The 23918-nt window shown below is 44.4% G+C and overlaps 1 protein-coding gene across 2 annotated transcripts in view; it reads right to left on the bottom strand.

Moving 5' to 3' along the window:
• ESYT3 (extended synaptotagmin 3) overlaps positions 1-23918 on the bottom strand; it is a 37650-nt gene that overhangs the window by 12413 nt on the left and 1319 nt on the right. The window contains exons 1-9 of one of the 2 annotated variants that reach the window (XM_063341545.1): positions 20194-20595; positions 14084-14125; positions 13071-13205; positions 12415-12491; positions 5896-5962; positions 5211-5300; positions 4077-4132; positions 1254-1374; positions 86-259 (exon numbers count right to left, since the gene is read on the bottom strand). In XM_063341545.1, coding sequence (XP_063197615.1) covers positions 86-259; positions 1254-1374; positions 4077-4132; positions 5211-5300; positions 5896-5962; positions 12415-12491; positions 13071-13205; positions 14084-14125; positions 20194-20478 — 1047 coding nt within the window. In that variant the 5' untranslated portion in view covers positions 20479-20595. Of the gene's footprint in view, positions 1-85; positions 260-1253; positions 1375-4076; positions 4133-5210; positions 5301-5895; positions 5963-12414; positions 12492-13070; positions 13206-14083; positions 14126-20193; positions 20596-23918 lie in introns of those variants that run through there. The other variant, XM_063341546.1, reaches the window with a different exon arrangement.

Raw genomic sequence — 23918 nt, 5'->3', positions numbered from 1 at the left:
GCAGTCAGTTAAGAGAAGGTCCTCCAAGCACAGGGATGTAAACGGCTGTGCATCCTACAGATGGAAAGATCAAAAGATTCAGTACCTCAAACGTCTCATTCCAAATGGGATTAAGATCTCGGGAAACTGTCTTGCTTCGATACTGCACCGTGCCAACGCGAAGAAGAGCATACGGGTCAGACTTCCCCCTGATTGCACCAAGGAAACTGTCTTTCTGGACGAGGTTTTCAGCTTCCAGCAGATGAACCCTTATTACTCCCTGAACAAAATAAGACACAGAATTGGTCATGAAAATGTGATCTTTGAATAATTATAATATGCTACCTCCTAAAACTAGTTATTTCAGGCAGCAAGGGTAGTCATCATGACAGCTTTGCACAGACATGTATTTTGATGCAGTATATTTCAAATTTCAGTTGTATTAAAACACTTTTCCCAACATTTACCTAGGGGAAAAAAAATATCCCAAATTTAAACAGATACACAATCCAATCTAGATAATTGGGTAGGAAATATTCTTCAATTTATATTTAAAACAGAAACATACATATGCATACAGGATTACAGCCACAGTCAAATCAAGTGTGGAATGAAGATCAATTCCCACTGACTAAAGGAGGAATTAAGTATCCATTGGCAGCTTATTATTTTATTGCAGAGTGGCCATTCAACTTCAATTTGGTGATGCAAGTTTGCAATAGGGAGCATTCCTTTGTCATTCATTTATATTTACCGTCATTAATGAGCGCGTCAGGTGTTTGATGGACGAGGGAGGCTGAAGATTTGGATATAACATTTAGAGATCTGAGTGGGATTTTTTTTCCCTGTAATTTTTTCTGTAGCAAAGAGATGTCACCCTCTAAGCTCCCTATTTATACCCCTTCACATAATTAGTAAAAAAATTAAGTAGTCTGACACTCATTGCTCATATATTTACCTTCTCCAACTGAAGAACTGTGGTATTCTCAAATGAGACTGAAGGTTTAAATTGGTAAATGAGCTCAGTGTCTAAATAGACTTCTTATGCCACATATAGAGGGTAGGAGCCCTCAGACCCCACTCCCCCGAATTATAAACTATCCAACATCTGCTTTTATATTTCCCAAATATTACCTACAGGAAGCCTACAATGCACGTGGAAAGAGATGATGAGAGCTGGATCTGCAGGAACCTAACACACTAAGCTTGCGTGCAGCAGCATTGTGGCAAATGTGCAGTCGTTTAACTTAACACTCCTACTGAAAAAAACTCACACGTGGGATAGGGAACCTCAAGTGGGCAATGTTCATGTTCTTCTTCAGAGGCACTGTGATCCTGTTCGGTAGAACGAGACGTGCAGCTATGAAGTCTTGAATTAGTGAGTCCGACATAACACTGCAGGTGGGGGGAAAAGAAAAGGCAACCTAAATCTCTACAATCAATCACAATTTCAGTTAGAATGAAAGAATGAGGCACAGCACAAGACACGGGTGCTGCCAAAGGAGTGACACTGCCTACCTTCACCCAAAGCGTGCCTACATGCCACTGCACGTGGGCAGAAGAAACTTACGTGACATTTAGCTTAGAACAAAAAGAAACGGAGAGGACATTTAACACCAGAATCAATCACCAAAGATGGATGTGGATCACTGTGGAAGGCTAGGCTGTCTCCTATCAATAACTAGCATCTAGTCGAGCTGCTACAGAGGAGAAAATGAGCATGCAGCAGACTCTCAAGATCCCTTTCAATCTTATTCCCTACTGTTCTGCACATAATCGACATTGCCTTGTGGCACACAGGGTGCAGCGCCCACTTGCACACAGAGATGTTCCAGTCCAGCGTTACTAGGACTGGATGTGAATTTGGCTCCAGTAGGTTGTAAGTGATGAATGGGAGCTTAGGCCTTATGATGAGATTGTCATGCACCCAAACAGGTCCTACAAACTTGTGTGCCTTCTGGGTTTCCTTGGGAATGCCGACACCGGAGACGGACAGGTTGAGGAGGGAATCTGGAATTTTCATCATTTCACAGGAAGCTCAAGACCTTGAGGCAGTTTGGTTTTAGACTTAGATCGCGAGCCCTGCGCACACTGCTGTCTGCTCTTGGCCATATGCTGAGACCTTACTGTAAAAATGGAAGGAAAAGCCAGCCACATTCAGAACAAAATGAGTTTGGCTTTTTTTTTTTTCCAGAAGACCAAGCAAAAGATGAGATTCTGTATCTTGATATATTTTGCACTAAGAGGAAAATCTTGTTTGAAGTAACTGGAACTTTGGTACAGAGGAGACAACACTGTTTGAACTGAGGGTACTGTCTGTCTTGGAGTTTAGGGAACTTTCCAGTCTAATCTAAAATTACGCATTTTTAGCCGTTCAGTTCAAATCTTTTCTTTGGAAATGCTCTATGTGTATGGTGGGGGCAACTAATTTGACCTCATTCTCCTGAGCAAGAAGCATATCGCTATCAAGGACCTCCAGTACTTTCCAGGTGATTAATAAAAGGATTTCAATGCACTTGGCACAAGCAGAAGACAATATTAGCAGGGAAACCTGAGAGCACCAAACATCTGAAAGACTTTCATCCTCTTGATAAATCTAGTGCTTACAAGGCAGCTTCTCAGGGTAAGACTGTGCAACAAAATTGTCACATTTCACAGATGAGGCTAGATTGACACAGACAGAAAGTCCTCTCCTACTCCAAACGTAAAACCAGGAGCCTGAAAGCCCTTGTTCAGGCTGTTGGCTTTCCTGTCAAAAAAAAAAAACAAAAACAGGAAGGTTCCAGAATTGTCCCTTCTCTCGAGTCTCGGGGTACGCCCAACTAAACACAGCTTGTACATCAGGACAGACGACTGCATCCAGTTTCTTTACTCTCTCTTAAGTAAGCCCAATTCATTTGAAAGGGAGAGCTCTTGTTCAACCTGTACTTCAGCCTGTTCATGGTCAGGCATGTTTTGCTCCCGGCTTTCATGTGTAGTGCTGATGGACAAGCAAGGGTTGCTGTGTTCAAATCCCTGTGAGAGAACCAGGGAGCAAAAATTTAGGACACCAAATTTGCACTTAATTATGTGAGAGGCTGTAGGTTGGAACACCTACATACCTTCTTCTCCCTGCAAGCACTAAGGAAAGCTGTGTTAGAAAATAACAGATTCATTCCTCTGATAAAAACTGGAGCTCTCAGGGCAAACTTCAGGGCAAAAGGCCACTCTGGCCTCAAATTAGAAAAAATAAAAAGAAAGCTTCCTCTCACTCAACATCAAAGGTCTTCATAGGCCCTTTAATGTATAAACTGGTACCTGAAGTAGCCAGCCACTTCCGATGAGTCTGCAAACCACGAGTTGCAGGGAAAGAAAGAGGAGCCCAAGTATCTGCATTTGCATTTAAAGGGAGAAAGGCAATGGCTGAGTAACAAAATATATTTTGTTCTTGTGTAACATATTTTCTCCTTACACTGAAGAACAAGGAAAAAGCAAATCTCCAATCTGGAGAAACAAATTGAAAGTTACAGTACTGAAAACTGCTAAGATTTTCATCCTTGCTGTGCAAGTTTCAGGTACGAGATGAACCCAAAAGGCATTGGGGAAGAGCTACATTTTGTGAAGAACTTCAAGTGAGAGCAGATTACACAGGAAGAGAACACTTCTAAATCTGATGCAGTTTTCTTTATCGTGGGTTGTATTTCAGTTTGTCAGAGGGACTGCAACTCTGTGATACCTTGCCTTTTTTCTCTTTAAGGTAAACAAATCTAAGCACTGACTGCCAGTCACCTAGATCTACCTCATCTACCTTTGCAAGTAACTGGCACACGGGAAACGGAAGGACTTGTTCTTTAGTTTATAGACCATTGCAGCTTTGGGGATTTACTATTTCCATCTGAAATCTCAAACACAATGAAATGATTGAAGCAATTCTGACAGAACGTAAAAAGCACCCTCCTCAGGTTTTGCAAACTCCACAGCCAGATAATGATGGGATGAGTATCAGCACACCTTTAGACAAAGCTCTTGAGAATAGCTTTAATGATTACTGAAGAACACCATCCCAACTTCCAAAGGCTTTTTAAAGAAAAATGAAGTGAAGCAAAGTAGTCACTCACTTAATCCCTGGGACATCCAGGAGGTTGCTCATGCCTGCCCAGTTGATTTCCAAGTGCTACAAGAAGATCGGGGAGAAAAATTACACAAGACCATTACAATTTATTTCAGAACAAATGCAGAATTTAAAGAGGAAGCAAATGTTTCTCGAAGAAAGCCAGCTGTTTAAAGAAAGCAAAATCTGCACCAGTAAGTGACTGCATCTATACATTAAAACTAACAGCTGGTAGGAATTCCCTTGTCTGTTTTACCTGCCATACCCGAAATGAGGGTATCACTGGGACTTATCCTGCAAGCACAGGGAAAGACAACGTTCAGCCCCTAGCAATGGCCACTGGCAGATGCCCTGGGGTCACGCGCAGTAAATCCCACAGCTCTACCTAGACTTTGAAGTTGTTTCCTCATCCTTTCACTCGGGGTTGGCCTGTGCCCTGAGGCAGGGGCATTTACAAACACCACCTGACTTCAGGAGTCCGTATTTCTAGTCACAAAATAAACAAAGAGGTTTTTTTTCATGTGCTAAAATAATACTGCTATATCTAAACACAAAAACACCTCATCCAAGAGCAAAAATGTATGACGCCCATGAACTCAAGCAGAGCATAATCTACAGGCAAGCAAAGCTGTGTGCTGTAAGATAACTGGTTCTTACAAAACTAGAAGGTTTCTCATATTTTATTAAACCGTAATTCAGCTACAAGGCACATGACATCAAACAGGCAAGGTTTCAAAGCACAACCATGACTGAATGGTCTCCAAGACGACTGCATTTAAAAATCTATGAATGGGAAGATTTAAAACCCACCTGCCAGGAACCTTGCAGCAAAGGCCTATGAAATGGCCACTGTACTGTCACCATCAGAAAGTCCTCCCATTCTTAGAGTGAAGCAAGTAACTTTTTAGGCACTACTGCAGGAGAATAGGGTAAATTCATACCCATCCTCTCCTGGGGTTTAGGAGGAGCATTGAACAATTGGGAATTTGCTATTCAAACACCTGCACGGTGGGGCATTCACAGTCATGCAGTTTGGGTTACCAGCGTTGGAGAGCTTGTGTCACTCACTGAAGACCTACCCATCCATTAAGACAGAACAAGCATCAAGAAGGTGACAGAGGGCAGTTCACTCCTGACTCACCGGTTTCTGCAGAAAAAACAAGGTCACTGCTCCAATAAAAGGTGCATCGGTTAGAAGAGGTTCCAGTATCACCCGCAGCGTCCCATACAACTGCAAACAGAATAGACCACGGAAAACTGAGCATGAAGGTACTCTCAGGGTGCAGTTTCAAAATGGTGAGCTTCTCAGTGATGGAGATAATTTTAAAAATCCCACTTGAAATCATTTTAGTAAAAGTCCCTCCCCCCAAGCCATTGCTATTGATATTGGGCAAAGTTTTCTAAGTTTGTGGAATCTCCCTGCAATCCTGACTGCCATACAACGGAGTGATCTGCCTATTAGTTTTCAACATTCCACAAACAGGTCATTGGTCTGATCTAAACCATTTATGAACACCCTGACAAAACTGGCTCTTTTGAAGTTCTCTACCAACACGCAGCTCCTCTGAACTCCAGTGGCAAAAGGTGGCCTACAGAAGCTTGATGCTCTAGCACTGACCTTAAAGCGTCACACTAAGAAGCTTAAAGGTGGTATTTAGGTGCTTTCCAAGGAAGGCACAATTTCCCCAGCCAAAATATAAGGAGATAAAGCCAATCATTCCAAGCTGGCTAGTTGATGGTTTCCCAGTTGTCATGACCTCCCCGTTGAGACATGTTACCTCCTGCCAAACACAGCCTTGAACAGACAACATTAGCGCTGGACGCACCTGTACGCCTTTCACTCCAAGATTAAATTTCGATATGTCCATGTGAATCTCACAGTCCCCTATGTAACTGAAAGAAAATTCTCACATTATTCCACAGTTTGCAATAATTCAATGAGAAATGTTGGGCTGTACAGAGTATAAAGGAAATTAGTTTAACGGTTGACAAGATGATCCCATGTGCAGAGATGGATTTTCAAGCGACTGAAAAGGGAAAGTTGAACACATTGAACAAGGGTCAGATCTTCACAAGAGATCTTCACCCTGCAGTCACCTGGGATATTGATCTACCTGCAAGATGTCAAAGCAACATCTGTATTTCAAGCTTACTTTTGCATTCTTAAGACTGGCAGTTGGCTGAGGCAAGCTTGCTCCAAGCAGGTGATCAACAGGCTCATTCAACATTCAAAGTCAGAGCAATTGCCCTCTTGCTCCCTTCTCTGCCAAAGGCCTGATCCCACCCCACAACCTTGTGACACAGCTCCCAAGCTGATGCAGAGCCATCCTGCCATTACATACAGGGTGTCCTCACCTTGCCCACAACCAAAAAGCCCACTTGAAAGACAAATTCATCACTAAAAATAGCCCGGTTTCCTTGAGGCTGGATTAAAAGACGACGACTTAGATCAGATTTTGGTCAGTTGCCATAGAGAACATCAGGCTTTAAATAAAATGAATGCTGAGTGCGGTACTTTTGCAATTTGGAAACCACCTTAAGCTTTAATATAAGTAAAAACATCACTTTATGCAGAAACCGATAGCCACTCCCCAGGGAGCAGAACCTAGCAGATTTGTTGATCCCTCTGGCAGAGAACAATTGAAGGGAGCTACCAAGTTCCCTTTCAGTCCTCTGAGAAATAGCTCTTTCTGGATGCAGACACACAAACACCCTGCAGGTAATGCAGGGTGTAAAGGCACCGCAGCATAGTGAATGTGCTGCGCTTGCCACCTGCGTGCATAATTTCACTCCATAATCAAAGCAAAAGGACAAGATTTTTTCTCTGACCACATGTTTATGGGCAAACAGTGCTGCAGTTGCCACTAATTCACACTGTAATTTACACATAGACAGACTCCCTCCTCCTGCCAAAAAAATTGTCAAGAATGTGTAAGCCTGTGAATTTGTCTCCATTTTTGCAAGCAAAGTTCTCAAATATTTGTTTAAAGAGTCACTTAGCAGAACTTAAAAAGCTCATAACTCACAAATTAAAGCCTTTAATGTTAGAGCATTCTCATTTCTTAAATAACCAACCTCACAGGCCATGCCAAAATTAACACAATCTTCTTTACAAGCTAGTCACATAATTAAACAAACTTATTTTTACATTTATTAATTTCTACAATTTTGACATTATCTTACAGCTCATTATATTGGGTGCTAATAGAGCTTTGTCACAATAAAAGTCTAAATGAGAAGCCAAAATGAGTTCCTCAATTTGCAGTAATTAATCCAAGAGGATTTAATTCAGCTGTTGCCAGTGTCCAATACATCAAATAATAGTTGTGGTGTTTCAATTTACAACCTTTATGCATTTCCACACAGTCAAAAACTCTTCCCATCCAGTCCTAGATGTCTCTTTTCTCCAGTAACAGTTCAATACATGCAATCGTGTTTTAAAGTCTAGATGTCAGAGAGGTCTTTACCCCTTTTATCAGAGCCTGAGCCTTTAATTATCCTTAAGTCTGCTTCATACAGGCGTCACCCCCATGCCAGGGTGCTTTGTAGGAAGGATGCACTCTTTGTTCATTAGTTTTACTCCTCATTTCCAGTCCAAGCTGCTCAAGCTTTCGTCTGCCCCCTCTGCTCAGCATCACCTTGCTGTGCTCTCTCTGTCCTCCCCGAAACAGAGCACACCCGAGCCAAACTCAAGCCTTGACACTCAAAAGCATCTCAGGCTTCCTTTAGCACTCTGTCACTATCCACAGGACCATGCTTTACCCACCTGTGGATGGTGGAAAAACCACCCGTTTCTCTCCTAAATCACCTATTGCACAAGGTGATGCAGATAAGCATGCCTGTGCCACGGATGGCAACTGGAGAAGCTTGTACTAGTGCAGGTATCTGTAACTCTTCTATACTTGGGTGCAAAAGCTGGGCCCAGTGTTTACGATACAATGGCAATCCACTGGCTGAGGGCAGGGATGCTAAAAGACACATGCTGACCAGTTTGACTAACCTGTCTATGTATCCCTTTAGAAAAGGCATGTGCAATTCTCCCTCTGTAAAGTAATTCCCCATGGGCCCCATCTTCTCATCGTCCCACATGATAAAAGCCCCCTTTGACCCATCCTTCTCAAGTGCTTTGTGAAGCAGACTACTGCTTAGTCTGCCTGACTTTGGACTTGGGTAAATGAGCAAGCAGTATTAGACAAATAAGAGAGATAAGAAAACGTGACCAAGTACCACAGGGTAGGGGAAAAACTTTTCCCTTTGCCTATCAAGTCAGGCTCCTGAGGGCAAGTGTTCCTCTTCTGCTCAAGATTGACAAGTTTCCAAAATGCTTTTAGTTTCTCATAAGATCCTACAAACTTAGTTAACCCAAACTCCACCAAGCTCAAAGTACTGTTGCACACTTCTTTTGACCACTTTCTTCAGTTCTGCACGAGATGACAGACACTGTCTTTCCAGATTTGAAAACCTGCCAGTTAGGAAGTCCAGAGATTCTCTTAGAAGAGTAAATTGCAATGTGTATATATATTTGTATACATATTATACATATTAATTATTTATAATTATATTATACATATTAATTATTACACTATTCTTCTATCTATCTATTACATCCCATGTACTGTAAATGCCACAGAAGAGCACAGAAACGAAAACTCAAAACATTTCCAATGAAAAATGATTATGAGTACTAAATCAGATTAATGAAGTAGGAAGCAACTGGATTGCAAGATATTCTTCTGGGAGGTAACAGTGCCTTCAAATACTTTGAAACTCTGATGATTATAGCCAATGACTACATGGCTACATAGCAGCTCAGGCAATTGCAGAATTAGCGGGAACAAGAGCAGCTGCAGGAGGTCAAGTGTCTGCACTCAAAAAACTCCCATTTTGAAAAATGCCATTTTGGAGAACATTTCTGGAATGCTTTGACATTAATTCACTTGGAGGATCCAGCTGTCAGCTCCCTATGCTCAGGGGACAGATTCATAATTTAGATCTAGGACAAATTGTTTGGAGATCCCAGAGTATTGCCAGTTTATTTCCAGATGGGATCTCATTTCAGATTTGGGGATTTCAAATCCCAGGGATTTGGCAGGGATCTCATATTTCATTTAGCCATTGCAAGAACCCTGATACTTTCTTATGTGTCATATGAAAGCTGTAGATCTGGCATATTTGCGCTGGAAAACAGATACATGAACAGAATACAGACACCAGGACCTTCAGACAGGTAAATGACAAACTTTACCTGCACAGAAGACCTGAGGATAAGCAGTGACTATCTCAACATTTCTGTTCAGTCCTATAAACTGTGACAAAATTTACACAATTTAATTTACACCAATTGGGTGCATCACCTCAGGAACCGAGCAAAAGATTTTGAAAAGACTTATAGCCTCCATCCTTGCCTTTGCCAAAAGATCTATGTGCCTCACAAGTAATCACCTCTGAGCCTTGGTTTTCCTGACAAAAACTCAAGTATAGTCCTTTCACGTGGGATGGTTAAGAGTGCCATGAGACAGTACTCTACATGACCATTCCCAATGCTCTAATGCTATGGACACGTAAGATGTTGTTAACAGATTTAATTAAAGCAGCATCTCAAGTTCCTTTTGGTAACTCCATGCAATATCAGATCTACTGCATCACTGGCTCTGCTGACAGCTACTGCCCATACAAATAAGGGACCTCTAAGTGCTATTCTTCCACAGTTCCCAAGCAAAGGATGCAGTTTGTGATATCGCATCACAAATTTAACACAGAGGAAAGGAACCTCTTCTTCACACAGCACAGACCTGAACCACAGCATTCAGCGCCGCATCATGTTATGGAGATCAGGAGCACAAATTAAACAAAATGCCTGATGGGCCACGTGTCTACGAGTGGCTATCAAAACCACACAAATGATTCCATACAGACCACAAAGAAAGGCTAAGAGGGAAAGGTTTTTTTTCTACTCCTGTCAATTTTGTGTGTTTTTCCGTGGCCACGTCAAAGACTCTGGGCTTCAGAGACTAGTTGCCTCCTCGATAAAACTGAGCGGAAAAAAAAAATCCCTCCTCCTGTACTGCTGTGAGGCTGAAAGCAAGAAGCATTTACAGAGCACACGGAGATTTCTGGATGCAAGACGCTGGCTAACACAAAGGGTGACTCAGCGCTGGAGCGGGACAGAGCTGCTGTCAAGGCAGGAGTGCCGTCCACCAGGATAACAGCACCCTGCGAGGCGGCTGCTCAGAACCACATGCCGTGGTGAGCCAGCCAACAGGCCACGCTCACGTGGGTTCACCAGCAAGGGAACTCCCACAAAATTACAGCTAGCAAGCACCAAGGCAGAGGAGTCACATTTAGAACATGCAGATATGTTAATCCTTTAATGTCCACTGCAACATAGCTATGCTTCTCCGAAACCTAACCCAAGCCACTACGGTCTCAGCATTGCGAAGTGCACCACGCTGGCACCCACAGCACATCACTCTTTTCTCCAGAGCTGTGATGCCAGGACGCAGCTCTGTGGACACATCCAGCCATTTAAACCTCACCAGCATGCAGCAACCAAGAGGTGGTGTGAAGGGCAGCAGTCTCACATTGGGGCAGCTCAACTCTATCTCCTCTGACCAGCTCTTCTCCAAACACCAGCTGCACTAGTGCAGATGCTCACTGCTAGTCACATAGCTAAGACAGTCTATTTTGTAACGGGGGTTTGCCTCACTCCAGAAAAATGGAGATCGCCCATTTGCTTGAATAAAGAAAGGAAAAAAGCCCTCGTTCCTTCGGCAATCCAGAAAAAGGCAGGTAAGTAACACCACTGCTCATGGATTTGCTTCTCCCCATTCCTTGAAGTGATACACTACCTCCCGCAGACACCGTACGATGCACAACACCCAGCTTTGTTGCAGAAAGTGATGTTAATGTATTAACATAAGAGAAGCAGGGTCCTTAATACAGCTCAGGAGAAGAGAGCCCCATCAGACAGACAAGGTAGTCTGAACACAGAAAATACTTGGGTTATCAGATGACAGTTCAGGTTAAGTTATTGTCAGGATGAGCAACAGAAGTGCTTGGCCAGTTTGGAGATGCTGATGGGTCTGCCAGAGGGACAGGAATGAGGAGGTGGGGGAAGCCCTCTGCAGAGGATTGTTAAAAGACAGTGAAAATGAGTACGTGGGAGAGGCAGCCTGGAGAAGTAGTTTAACAGCAAACGGCAGCAACCTCCTTCAGGGCCTTAAAGGCATCAAATCCCTCGATCTCAACATGGAAAGCACGAATCATTTGCCAAAGGCCCTAAAACTGGTCTAGCCATTACAAAAAGCACTTCACTGACAGCACTGAAGCACAACATGTTCTGGCTGAAAATCAAGCATGTCATTTTGCAGGGAGCAATAGCGCTCTGCCAGGGCTGGGGATGCTGCCACGCCGCTGCCACATTAAGCAGCAGGCACAGTTCTGAGCAGCTCTGTGCTATTGCCAAGACGCTCCATAATTTCACACTGCTTTTTCCTGGCACTACCATGAAGAAAAGCCATTTAAATTAGGCAGCTCCATCGCCCACTAAACTTACAGAGCTACAGCAGCACGCATGTGGTAATTCCCCCAGTAATTCCATTCTCCAGGCTAAGCGAGGAGAGAGTTTAGCTCTGCAGTGGCTCTGATGTTAACAAAACACACAAGTTCATTCAAAACAGCCTGGAAGGTACCAATTGTTTTATCTAATTTTGTTGTTGTTGTTAACAGAGCTAGAGGCATTTTTCTGCTCAGAGAACAGCTGTAATAAAAAAAAGCAAATGTGTTGGGTGGCACATGGAACAAATGGTGAGTAAAACAAGAGGGTTAATCTAGGGGAAGGAATTAAAAAATAAGGAGAAGGAATTAAAAAATACGTAGCACAAGTAGTTCTGGAAGAACTGGAGAGGTTGGACTGAAGAGGAACCGTAATGGGGCAACAGACAGACCAAGCGCCTCCATGCCTGAGAGCTGTCAGAGCTGTCGGAACAGGAAATACAATTCCAAAACTTGGGTTCTTACTGCCATGAATGGCAAAGCCAAGGGACACATTCTTATATCCATGGCAGCAGGGATGGGCCAGAGGAGGTAACACCTAGACCTGTGCAGGTGACACCGCTTTCTGACTCAAAGGCTGATGCACAACATCTCACCTCTGTAAGTATTCAGGACATCCAGCTGGGGAACAGATTATCTCATATCATTCCAGGTTGATATAAGATAATGACCTCTGCACTTCATGCTGATCTTAGTGGACCACGTGTCCAGTCCAGCATGACAATTCTCACACAGGTGTCAAATGGGCAGTGAGTTAAGAACCATCTACATAATCAAGGATGCAATGTTACCATATCTGCAGGTCTAGGATAACTTGTCTTCTGTCGATTTCTTTGGTGTAGGCTTTTATTCCGTTGATTCTAGGGCACTGAAATAAAGACAAACAAGATATGGCATAGTTAATATCTTTCAAATTAAGCCCAAGTGGAAAGTCCTACTCACTTCAATCGATTTGAGTACAGAAGCATTAATTGAAGACTTTGTATTCATTAAAGACTTTGCACAACTGCATGTAAAGTATGAGTAAGCCACACAAGTTTTTCCCTTAAAGCAGTAGTGTGAATGGCCTTGGCAGTCCTCAAATACAGGGCTGGTTGCAAGTAGCCCATGCTGCAAGCCTTATGAAGCACTGAAAACTCCTGCTGGAAGGGTATAACAGAAAGAAATGTGGATATGTGCCCCTTTTTCTATCTCCAGTCCCATGATGCTGACACCTGATGGGAAGAGATGCGTGTCTCCTATATGATCTTTCCTTCACGTTGAAGACGATCAAATAAACACGAGGAGGGAGCAAAGGAGGCAGCAGTGTTGTACCAATACCATTTTGTTAATCATTCAGAGCCATTAAAGTGCTGAACATCAGACTCCAGAACAAATGCTCTCCCCTTTGCATCTGAACTTTTCAGAAAAGATTGAACTGCAAGCATTGCAAAGGTTTCACCACTACCTTCTCGCCAAAGTGGATCTTGGTAAAGGTGCATGTTTTCAGATGTACATTCTTCGCTCTGATTTTTGGTTCAACAACTTCCTTAAATGTTTTTTCCATGATTGTCCCAAAGTATGGCCAAGCCTGTACAAGAACCTAAAGAACCGCAAAAGCAGAAACATGCTGAAGATGCTTTGTATAATATACCTTTTGTTGTGAAACAGACACACACATCATGGAACACCTTGCTATCAATCTCTGTGCTTTTAAAGTCCAAGTCACATTTGTGCTCTTAAGTCACCGTTATGGAAGGATCCATCCCAGTTTCTCAGAAAATGAATTTGTTTTAGGAACTGAAGGGTGAGTTTTCAGCACCATAGAGTCTATTGACTGCTTCTAACCACAGGGGCTGAGCCAGCAAAGCCCAGGGTTAAAGTCTCTAAAGGACGAGAGCTCCTAATTCGTCTAAAGTGTCACAAAGTTCCCTGTAGTTATGTTTATTCAGAGGGAAGTAAGATGAGCTTTTACATCGAAAAGAAAGTTTGCTAAAAAGAAAAACAGGACAGTTATTGGATGTTAATTTGCAAGTTCAGCTGTTTTGCTTTGAATTCCACAGAGTCCAGTTCCAGTGAGAGCTTAGAACTACACCTGCTGATGGGAATACCTCCCTCAGAACTCTCTGGGAACCTGTCTGGTAAGAGGAGATGCCACTACTTTTACTAAAATAATAACACATACCCACATATATATACATCTATACACACATACAAACACTTGCTTTTTTTTTCTTTTAAATCTCCGAATGAATTGTTGTGGTCAAATTCATCAAACCTGTATCAACCAGACACACATTTGGCTCTCACCAAAACTTCAGTGGCAACTCTATATTTAAGTGGCTCCAAGATTTCAGACACTGATATAATTGAGCCGTATTGTAGTGACTTGATAACTTTCTCAGGCTTGGCCAGCAGAGTTTGTGCTGTGATGCAGCTCAGAGCAGATGGCCTCACAAACTGGAGTTCAGAGCTCCTCACCTTGTTCAGCCACTCCACTCGTTCAACATCAGGGAAGTGAACCTGGATGCAAAGAAAGATAAAGTTGAGTGCAACATGCCATCTGTTTCGGCATGCTGCAACATGCAACACGTGTAAAAGACATCACGAAGCGTGGAATAAGTTTTAGAGTAAGCTGAGATCCCTCTTCCCTTTTACATACACACTTGATCATTTACTACCTCCTTGAAAAATTGTAAAAGGTAAATACAATAGTAAAAAATAGTAAAAGGCAAAAGAACACACGTGCACTGATGTACCAGTATGCCTCTGGGCATATTTACATGACTAAAGCAAGGCTCATATCCTGTTTGTGACGTAAAGCAGCATTAGATTTCTCATCCTTCTCTTGGTCACACCTTGAGAAGCCACGAGAACCTGCTTCCCTTCAAGATCACGAGCTGTGCAGGACCTGTTTCCTGTACTGGCTCACCTCAACACCACACTTCAGAAAATAAGAACCTGCTTGGGAAACCCCATTTATTGGTTGTGGCATCATTTCTCCACTAATAGTAGCATGGTGACAGTGGCTTCAGGGAAAAGAAGCCCTGTAAGAGCTCAAACCTATTAGCATACACTATCATGTGTAACCGTCCAGTGTTTTCACCTCTCAGAGCTTTTTAAGATGCTAACGACAAAATAAAATGAAGTAGTCACTCATGCATCATGTTTTCAAGTTGGACACATCAAATGCCAACAAGAAGCGTCTGTGTCCGTTGCAAAATCCCTCCAGTTCCTAGTAGCAATGACTTGTTTAATCACCATCAGGACAGCTGGATATGAGGCCACTCAAGTAACTAACTGATCTCTCAGATCTCACCAAGACGCCGCTGAGTGAAGAGCCACAGTCACCTTACTACAATCACACAGTAAAGTCTTACGGGCGCAGTATTTTCAGCCAGTGCTTTAAGCCGGCAGCAGGTTATTGCAGAAGGGAAGGATGGTGCAGCAGCTTCTCAGAACGGGCACTCAGGCCTTCTCAGCTCTACAAGAGCACCCGGATACAAAGGGACTCCTACTCCGTTGACTGTCATCTAGCCTGACAGTAGTAATTGGGTAGGACAATACATTACCTCCTTATACAAAAGCTGTGAATTACACTCTTCAGTCAAAGGCTTGCTGTTTAATTCGGCAGCTTTCAGAGAGGTGCTCAGAGATGTCTGGATGGAATGGACAGCAGCCTGCTTTTTATTCCAGCTTCAATTATGATTTCAGAGCCCATTTCCCTTGCTCAAATAATGCTTCAAATTACCTCAAATTATTACATTAAAAAAACAAAGTGATATTACCATATTCTTTATATGCAATTTCTTTTGATGCTCTATATAGCAACTTTTCCATTAAACAAGACAACACAAGTTCACTGAAATGTCAGCCTACCCAGCTCTATTTGCATGATAAAGTGAGAATACAGCACAAGAAGGTACAATCAATACTGATAAAACGCTGCTGACATTTTACAGGAAGGCAGATTATGGGATTCAAGGGACCTCCACTTCACCTGCCAGTCTTTCATCTTTCTCCAGAGGGTCCTCCACCAGGGCACATTAATCCCGGGTGGCCTGAAGGCAGCTGGTCCCCAGCTCCAATGCAAGTGCCAAGCACCAGTGTCCCGCAGCGTTTGCTCCACAGCCCTAGATCAGTCACAGGCAGGGTAGAGCAGGGATGGAAGTAGTGTGGCAAGCTGTCCTTCATAAGATCTTACAGAGAGGAGAGGGATGTGACCCAAAAGGAAAGACAGACAGGACAGACCAGGGCAACAGCTGGGCCACCAGATCCCAATGAGAAAGTCACAACCCATGTGTGAGACCCACCAACGTTAAGGTGAGAAACGCAGCACAATATAAACTACTAAAATTGGTTGGGATTATTCACTAGAGCCAAAGTTGCTAGAGATGCAAATGCAAGAAGTGTCCAAGAAGCAAGATGGTGGCCAAGGAGAGCTGGAACAGCACACAAGAGCATCAGGAAACAGGCAAAAACCATTAGGAGGAGGCAGCAGCTAGTCTCACCTTAAGAAAAAGCAAAATTGAATTCACTATTTGAGCCACAGACACCCAAAGCAGACAGCCCAGGGCAAACTCCAAAAGCAATCGCAATGAATCACAGATCCCTGTGTCACACCTCAGATGACTGCTGTGATGGGATTAGCAGCCATTTGTGGTACATCTCCATCCTGCTTGACACCCCCTCATTCGCGTGTCTGAGACACAAGTCCTACCCAGGCAAGCTGTGCCTCAGTTTCCTTTGACAGACGGAAGAAATAGCATTGCTGTAGCTCAAAGGTACCAAAGACCACCAGCAGCTCCCTGGCGAACACAACAGGGCTCTCACTGAGGCAAAAGCCACAGAAATTCTCTGACTACATGCTGCTGGTAAAAAACAGCTTTCTGCCTATTATGAAAGGCCACCAAATTTCAGCGGGTTCCCAGTGTCAAAGGTCAGCTGCACTCAATGGTACGAATTCAGTGAGCAGCTCTGCAGAAGAAGCAGAGCTTGGCACCCACGTGTTGCATCTAGATTATCCATTGACTAGTAAAACATAAGCTCCGAGCAGAGCCTTTCCTACCCACAGGGTATTCCCATAACATGCATGTCCCACTAGCAGATGAGTTAGCCCAGTGACACCACCAAGCTTTCTCCTTGACCCAACATCTTACCCCAAGAACTTACTGTGTCCTAGCATGTCTTGGAAAAAAAAACATCTGCAGTTCCATACATTTTAACCATGTGCTCTGGACTTCAGACAGACTTCTGACCCTTGTTACTGGTGAGGGCCCTGGCAGCAAGGTCTTGTCCTTAAGTTCGTCATCAGTACAGCACAGGTAAGAGAAGCCCAAAACACTTCCTACTAAGTCCAGAACCAGCCACCAAGAGCTGCCAAAGTTAACACTATCCCAGAATAAGACTTAATCCTGTAGCCTTGGGCAAGTCACACTATCAAAAATCAGTTCTCCTCATCTACAAAAGCAGGCATACTTCTTGCCAATATTTTAGGAATGCTGCAAAAATTACTTAGCATTTGAAAAGAGCTTTGAAGATCAAAAACAGTAGGTAAGGGCCAATTACTAGCAAGTAAAGAAAATGTATAAGTTTCTGTATGGCTCCACCTTGCCCTGGAGCAGGCCACACCAACAATCATAGCAATAGCAAAAGCCATGCCTGACACAACAGTGCCATTCTCTTCAAATACGACACAGGAATCTATCCATCAGGGGTTTTTTGGTTTGTTTGGGGTTTTGTTGGGTTTTTTTGGTAGGTTGTGGCTTTTTTTTTTGAGGGACAGGTTTTTTTAACTCCCTGTGCTAGGGTAAAAAAAATAAAGTCTAAATGAGCCTTTTGCATGAACAAGGAATTAACAGGCAAAGTTTTAAAAGGACTGTTCCGTACCCAGTAATATCAATTTCTCCTGGTAAAAGGAATTCAACATCAGGAAGAAACCCAGCATACTTGGATGTTCTCACCTGCAACCTGCTAACAGCTGCAAAAGCAACATGGAGAAGTCACCACCAGCCCCGGGAGCCGGAACACAGGTGGAAGCCCAGCTACCTCTGCTCTGAGCACTGACTGGTTTTACAAAAGTCAGACTAAAGGCTGCACGTGTTGAAGTCAGAAAGTCTGACCTCTCCAACACACAGATCTGACTCGACTCTACGCGAGCAGATTTCCAGCCTGGTTTCCCAAGGAAGCACGGCCTGCCCACATAAGCACAGGAATGCCTCTGTTCCAAACTCGCTGGCTGGTTTCAGCCAAGAAACTGGTGCTGCAAAATAGCCCTGCACATTCCCTGAAACAGATGGTTAAGCAGATGAGGGAAACCCTCCCAGCGTCCTCCCTGAAGGAAAGGCTACAATACGAATGCGTCTCCTAACAACTGATACCACCATGACTGAGGGGAGCCCAAGCCACATTTGAAGGAGCCGCTGCACCGCTCTTAGGAAGAACGGTTTTTAATCAACTAGCACAATCAATGATTGGTCTTAATTCTACACTGGATGGATCTTCCTCATTTTACTACAGGGCACGCAAGGAGACAACTATTTACCAACCCCCTAAGACACGGCCATCACTTCACACCTCCAGAACTTTTCCTAGGATTACAACACTGTAAATCCAACCCATGTTCCCTCTAGCCTGAATTGTATTCCTACTCCCACCTCTGCATGTCAGGAGAGAAGAACGCAAGGGACATTTTTAGAGCTGTTTCAGCTGAAGGCTCATGAACACTGAAAGGCAAAAATTAAAGATTAAAAAACCGATGACACGACAGAGAATAAACTGAACAGACAGCGGGTGAAAATCAGCTTCCAAGACTGGCACAGGGGAGAAGTAGAAGATCTAATCAAGGAAGGGGACAGAAGGAAAATTAAAGCTGAGGAGTTCAAAAAATATCAAGTACAAGTGTGGTGTGGAAGCAAACACCAAGTGATGAAGAAGAAAAGTTACCAACATAGAAAAGGAAAGGTCGAGAAGCAGCAATACAGCTAAAAGCTGAAACTAAAAGCATGTGATGCAGACCCTTTATCCTTGGGTCCTACTTCATGCCTTCCAGCAGCAGCTCCAAGAATTCACAAGTCAGGACTGAGGCCTCTGGAGTGAATCTGACTCCACCTTCTCTGTGAGCAAGCGCCAGGCAGTGGGACACAGAGGTGAGATCCCCCTGAATCCTTCCCTTCTGAAGGAGGCTGAACAGCCCCAGATCCACCAGCCTCTCCTCACACACCAGGAGCTCCAGCCCCTGACCATCTCAGTAGGCCCTGATGGAGTCTCCCTATTTGTCAAACCCCCCCGGTCTTTGGGGTACACAGCGCTCCCAGTGCAGCCTTGTGTATGCCGAGTACAGGGCAATCAATAATCCCTTCCATTGCCCATGCACTAACAAAGTCTGACACTTTCAAACACAAAACCTAAGAACTTTTGAAACTGGGTGTGTGTTTGGGGCAATTCTGATTTTTCAATGATGACTAAGAGACTCAGCTTCTCATTATCAAGATTCAGGGCACCTGAGGATAAAACACACCACTATTCTTACAGCATCAGGGCAAGAGCTGACACCACCACACTCATTAACGTTCTGAGTTGTTTTAAACACTCTGTCAATACAAACAAGCAGAAACCCCATTCAGAAACAGACTTTTGTGCCCGGCAGGAGGGAACATGTGCAGGGAGCTGCACCAGCTCTGCTAGGAGACCCTGGCCTCGCTTCTATGAAGTGCTGCCTGCCTTCATTTCCCCCAGCACTAAGGAGAGCCAAGTGCTGTAGGCTATATAAAACAGTTTGCTGACTATAAATGTCTCCATTACACTCCAACGCTCCTTACAAATAGAGCTCTTTGATATTCTCTTTCTTACAAGAAAAGCATTTCCCTACCAGTCCCTGACATGTTTTTAAATGCTAAGCAAATGCCGATGAAGAAAAAAAAAAAAAATCCTCATCATCCTTTTCCATTAGCCAACCAAGGCTACCCAACAAATAACCAAGGCCGTAGAATAAAATGTGCAGTTAAGATTTTCAAGTTTCTTTACTTTAAACCCTGGAGTGGCTAGGAACAAATGTGAAGAACAAACAGGGGCTAGCTTTCCATACCATATTTTAAAGTTACATATTTGGGTTTTAGCAGGCTGAGAATATTATGTTTATGCATTATTTTTTTTCAGATTACACTAAAAAGACGGGGAGAAAACTTTTCAGATGAGAAGGTCTAAAATAAGTATCCTCTACACCAAAATACCTGCAATGCAACAGCACATATTTGAAAGAAGATTCCTCCAGGGATACAGCAGTCTATTTGACAAGCACGCTTACAGCATCGCGCACATTTCCTGGACTAAAACAACTTCCAGTTTAGCACTCACTTTACTGAGCAAGACTTGAAAGCCAGAGACGTTACTGCTGGGTCCAAGGCATCGCTGCCACCTCTTTTTTTCCCCCCTTCAGCTGCTCACGACGGAACACCTCGCTCCCCGCCGCCCCGCCGGGCGCTCCCCAGCCACCCAAGCCCGCCGCCGGCAGTCCGCCGCATCCCCGCTCCCGGGGGCTCCGAGGATGCTGCGGGGGGATGCGCGGCAGGTGCCCGCCGGTCCTCACTCACCCAAGCCGGCAGCTGCCGGGCGGCCAGCCCCCGGCACACCGCCTCCCGCTCGTCCTCCAGCAGCGCGAAGGCGGCAGCCAGCCGGTCGCGCTTCCACCGCCGGTTGTGTCCCCAGCACAGCCACAGCGCCAGCCCCAGCAGCACCCAGCTGCCGCTCAGCCCCAGGTACCCCGCCAGGTAGACGGGACCGAGCCACAGCAGCGCCCGCCCCGCGGACGAGAGCAGCAGCCGCGGCAGGGCGCCCGGCCGCCGGGCGGCGGGGCGGGAGGCGGCGGCGGGATCCATGGATTCTCGCCGGAGCCCCCCCGGCTCCGAGGGGTCGCCCCTGCCGTGTGCGCCCTCCCCGCTCCGCCGCCACTGCCTCCGCCCGGCGGGGAGGCGCGCCCCGCGCCGCCCGTCCGGCCGCCCGCACTATGGCGCCCCCCAGCGGGCGCGCCGCGGAGCAGCGGCGGGGCAAGCCGCGCCACGGCGCCCCCCGGCGAGCGCGGCGCGGGGGCAGGCGGCCCCGCCGGCCAGCCCGGCTACCACGAGGGGCCAGCCGGCAAGTGGTGCTAGCGGTAGCCAGGTGGGGAGGGGAGAGTCACCGCGCCCGAGCAGGGGAATGGGTGAGAGTGAGGGAACTCATCGCACAGACGGCAGGAACACTGAGGAACCGCTGCTGGAAAGGGGTGGCTCCCACCTTGCCCAAGGGCAGCTGCGCCTCAGGCCGCAAGGTGTGGGATCACCCACCACTGCAAAGGAGGCAGCCCTGGGAGGGTCCTGGATCGCCCCAGTCACTGTGGTCCACTTCCTTCAGTGGACCTCACCAAATCCCAAAGTCATTGCTTGCTGCTTATTATAGAAGGATATGAGTCAGAAACTACCTGTTGGTTCTGGACACTTGCTGCTTGGAAGAATAAGAGTACTTTTTTTCTCCTCCTCTTTTGATTTTGATGGAGATGTTGTAGGGGGTTCAGATTTTGAAATACTGAGAATTACGCATTAGGGAATGCAACTTTGTTTGGGAACCAAAAGGCACTTTTTGAGATCCTTTTACTCCCAGCAATATTAATTCAGTACCTTTATGTATATGCTTTAAGAGACAGGCTGTAATTGTATGGTTCTACACTGTGTTTTCCACTGTGGTTTTCCGTGGATCAGGCAAATTTTGTTTGTTCAACCTCTTTGTTCAGTGGATAAGTCTGGAACATCAGTGAATGATGCCAGCTTTTATTGTGGCCCCTTTTTGACATCAGCTGCACAAGATAACAAATGACGAGCCAGACGCAAACCTCCAAGAAAAGGAAGCTGACCGTGACTGGGGAGAGCTAGGTTTGGCCTCTGCTTTGCCATGGAATTGGTATTTAATTATGGGTCAGTCGATAAATCAAACAATACCACAAGTGATCCTCATTTATACGTTAATCATTGCGCATGACTGATCTGGGATAGAAATCAGTTCAGGCATCTGAAAAAAATCAAGCCCCAAATGCCTCACATTAGACAATCTCATGCATGAGACATCTACTATGAACAGGTACTTTTGGAAACAAACCTCCAAATTTGGAGGAGGCTGCAAGGCAGACAGTATCTGCATGTCCAAAAAGGGATTAGATAAATTCCCAAACAACAACACCCATAAATGTACTCCCTAACACCCTGGGTACAACACTTGTGGATGCTGGGGGAGGTTGAGAGGAAAGGACTTCAGAAAATGTCTGGCCTTATGCTCTCTCCCTAAACAGCAACTCCTGTCGCCACCGAGAGCAGGTGGACCAGTGGTCTGACCCCAGCGAGCATTTCTGTTTGTAAAGCTGGGAAGAAAGACCAGAAACTGATGGATCTAACAGCTGAAAAGCTGTCTGCCCTCTTGATATCACAAATTGAAAAACACATAATGGTTAGCTTGCACAACTACATGTACCAGGAGATAGGTTTACATGCAAAAATACACCTGGTTTTGTTCTAACAGTGACCAAAGGCTGAGGCTGACTTGTTTATTTTTCCCCACTGCCATTTAAAGCTTTATAAAACATTGTCAGTGTGACATTTCAGCCACAGGGTGAAACTTTGCACGGATAATCTCAGCCCCAAAGTCAGACTTTTCAGAAAAACAGAAGCTTCTGAAAAAAAAGAGGGTGGGGAGGCTCTGTTAATGCTTTGAAGCCTTAGAATGTTGCTTTTGCTACCAGGAGAAGCTATAATAAAAGGTAGATCCAGTGTTTTGCTCCTTCAAATTACTACTCTTAGAGAGTTCAAGATACTTAGCTCAGAGAGCTATGCAGTTTAGAAGAACCAACAGGTGGCACCTTATTCAGTAGGAAAAACAGTGGGGCTGCAGTGAAATACATACTGGGTAATTTCATAAATAAACTACAAATTTTTTTTTTCTTATTCTTCACTCAGCTGATCACAAAAGCCTAGGTTCAGGCTAAAGGATAACAAGAGAGCTCCCTCTGTACAGAGGAACAGAGCACCTTCAGTCCTGCAGCGCAGCCCGCAGCTGCTGTTCAGTGACGGAGATGCTTCCAGGAAAGCAGAACTCCATGTCCCAACGCGTACTGTCCCCCAGGACCCTCGGCAACAGCCACGCTCTCTTGAGCACTGCTTGCTCCTTTGCTGACAGCTCTTTACCTTGTAAAGAGGCAATTCCTTCCTAGATCTAAAGAGGTTCTAGGAACTGTAAACAATTACAAAAACAATATAAAATTTCTTTAAACTTTAGCTCATGCTACTTAAAATTTTAAAAGCTGAACAAAAGAAAAAGAGTAGAGGTGAAAAATTACTTGTACCACAACAGGTTGCACAGAGAGCTGTTCTCAAACCAAATACTGTCCTCATGAGAACAAGATAAATCAATAGCTGCTGAGACCTCTGTTAACTCTGTTTATGATGGATAGTAGTTACCCTTTAAAGAATAATTGTTTCCTGTGGTTTTCTGAAATGTCACAGGAAATACTGAATCACCGATCAAGAGGACAACTTAAGACCTATCTATTTCCTATTAGGGAAAGTATGATCTTGACTGCAGCAGACTGCTTTCAAGCACCAAATACCTGAGCCACTTGAAGCCAATCTTATTTCTAATTACCGGGAAATTTAACAACCTGTTTCTCACAATATACGCAGGACAGTCACTAAGGTAATGACCCAAGGCTATTCTGGCTTGTGACAATCTGCACCTCTGATTTAACTTGACTAGACATCACCACTGTAGCTTATTAACACTATGATGAAAGCATATGTTATAGCTGGTTATGACACAGAGATTTTGCAGAAACTGCAGGGCTTTGAAAATGTATTAGTACTAAATTTGCTGTCTCTCAAGCTGGCCATGGTAACTAAGGCAACCCACTTTAAAGGTGGGGAGTTATGAAAAACCACTGCCAACGCTTTTTCTTTTAACTATAGAGAACATGCAAAGGAATTAATCTGAAATATCCATTTAAGTGCATACCTATGTGATATCAAAGAGTTTACTGAAGATGACTTTCTAACTTTCTTGTGGCTTTGGGGTTTGTGACCGGTGTGAAATTCCCTCATCAATGCTAGCAAATACTAGAGGTACACTATGTTTTTTTCTCCGTGCATCCACGCAAAATAGAGAACACTTACGTAAGGATAAAAACCTTACTCCTTGCATTAGCAGAATTACTTCTGTATCAAGACCTGATTAAAGCAATTGCCCCTTTTGCCACTCGTCGTCACTTTACAAGGAATTATTGTTTAGTTTCCTCTGAGTTCAG

Source organism: Chroicocephalus ridibundus, chromosome 7 (genome assembly GCF_963924245.1).
Source record: "Chroicocephalus ridibundus chromosome 7, bChrRid1.1, whole genome shotgun sequence".
Lineage (NCBI taxonomy): Eukaryota > Metazoa > Chordata > Aves > Charadriiformes > Laridae > Chroicocephalus > Chroicocephalus ridibundus.
This window is presented reverse-complemented; position numbering and strand designations above follow the sequence as displayed.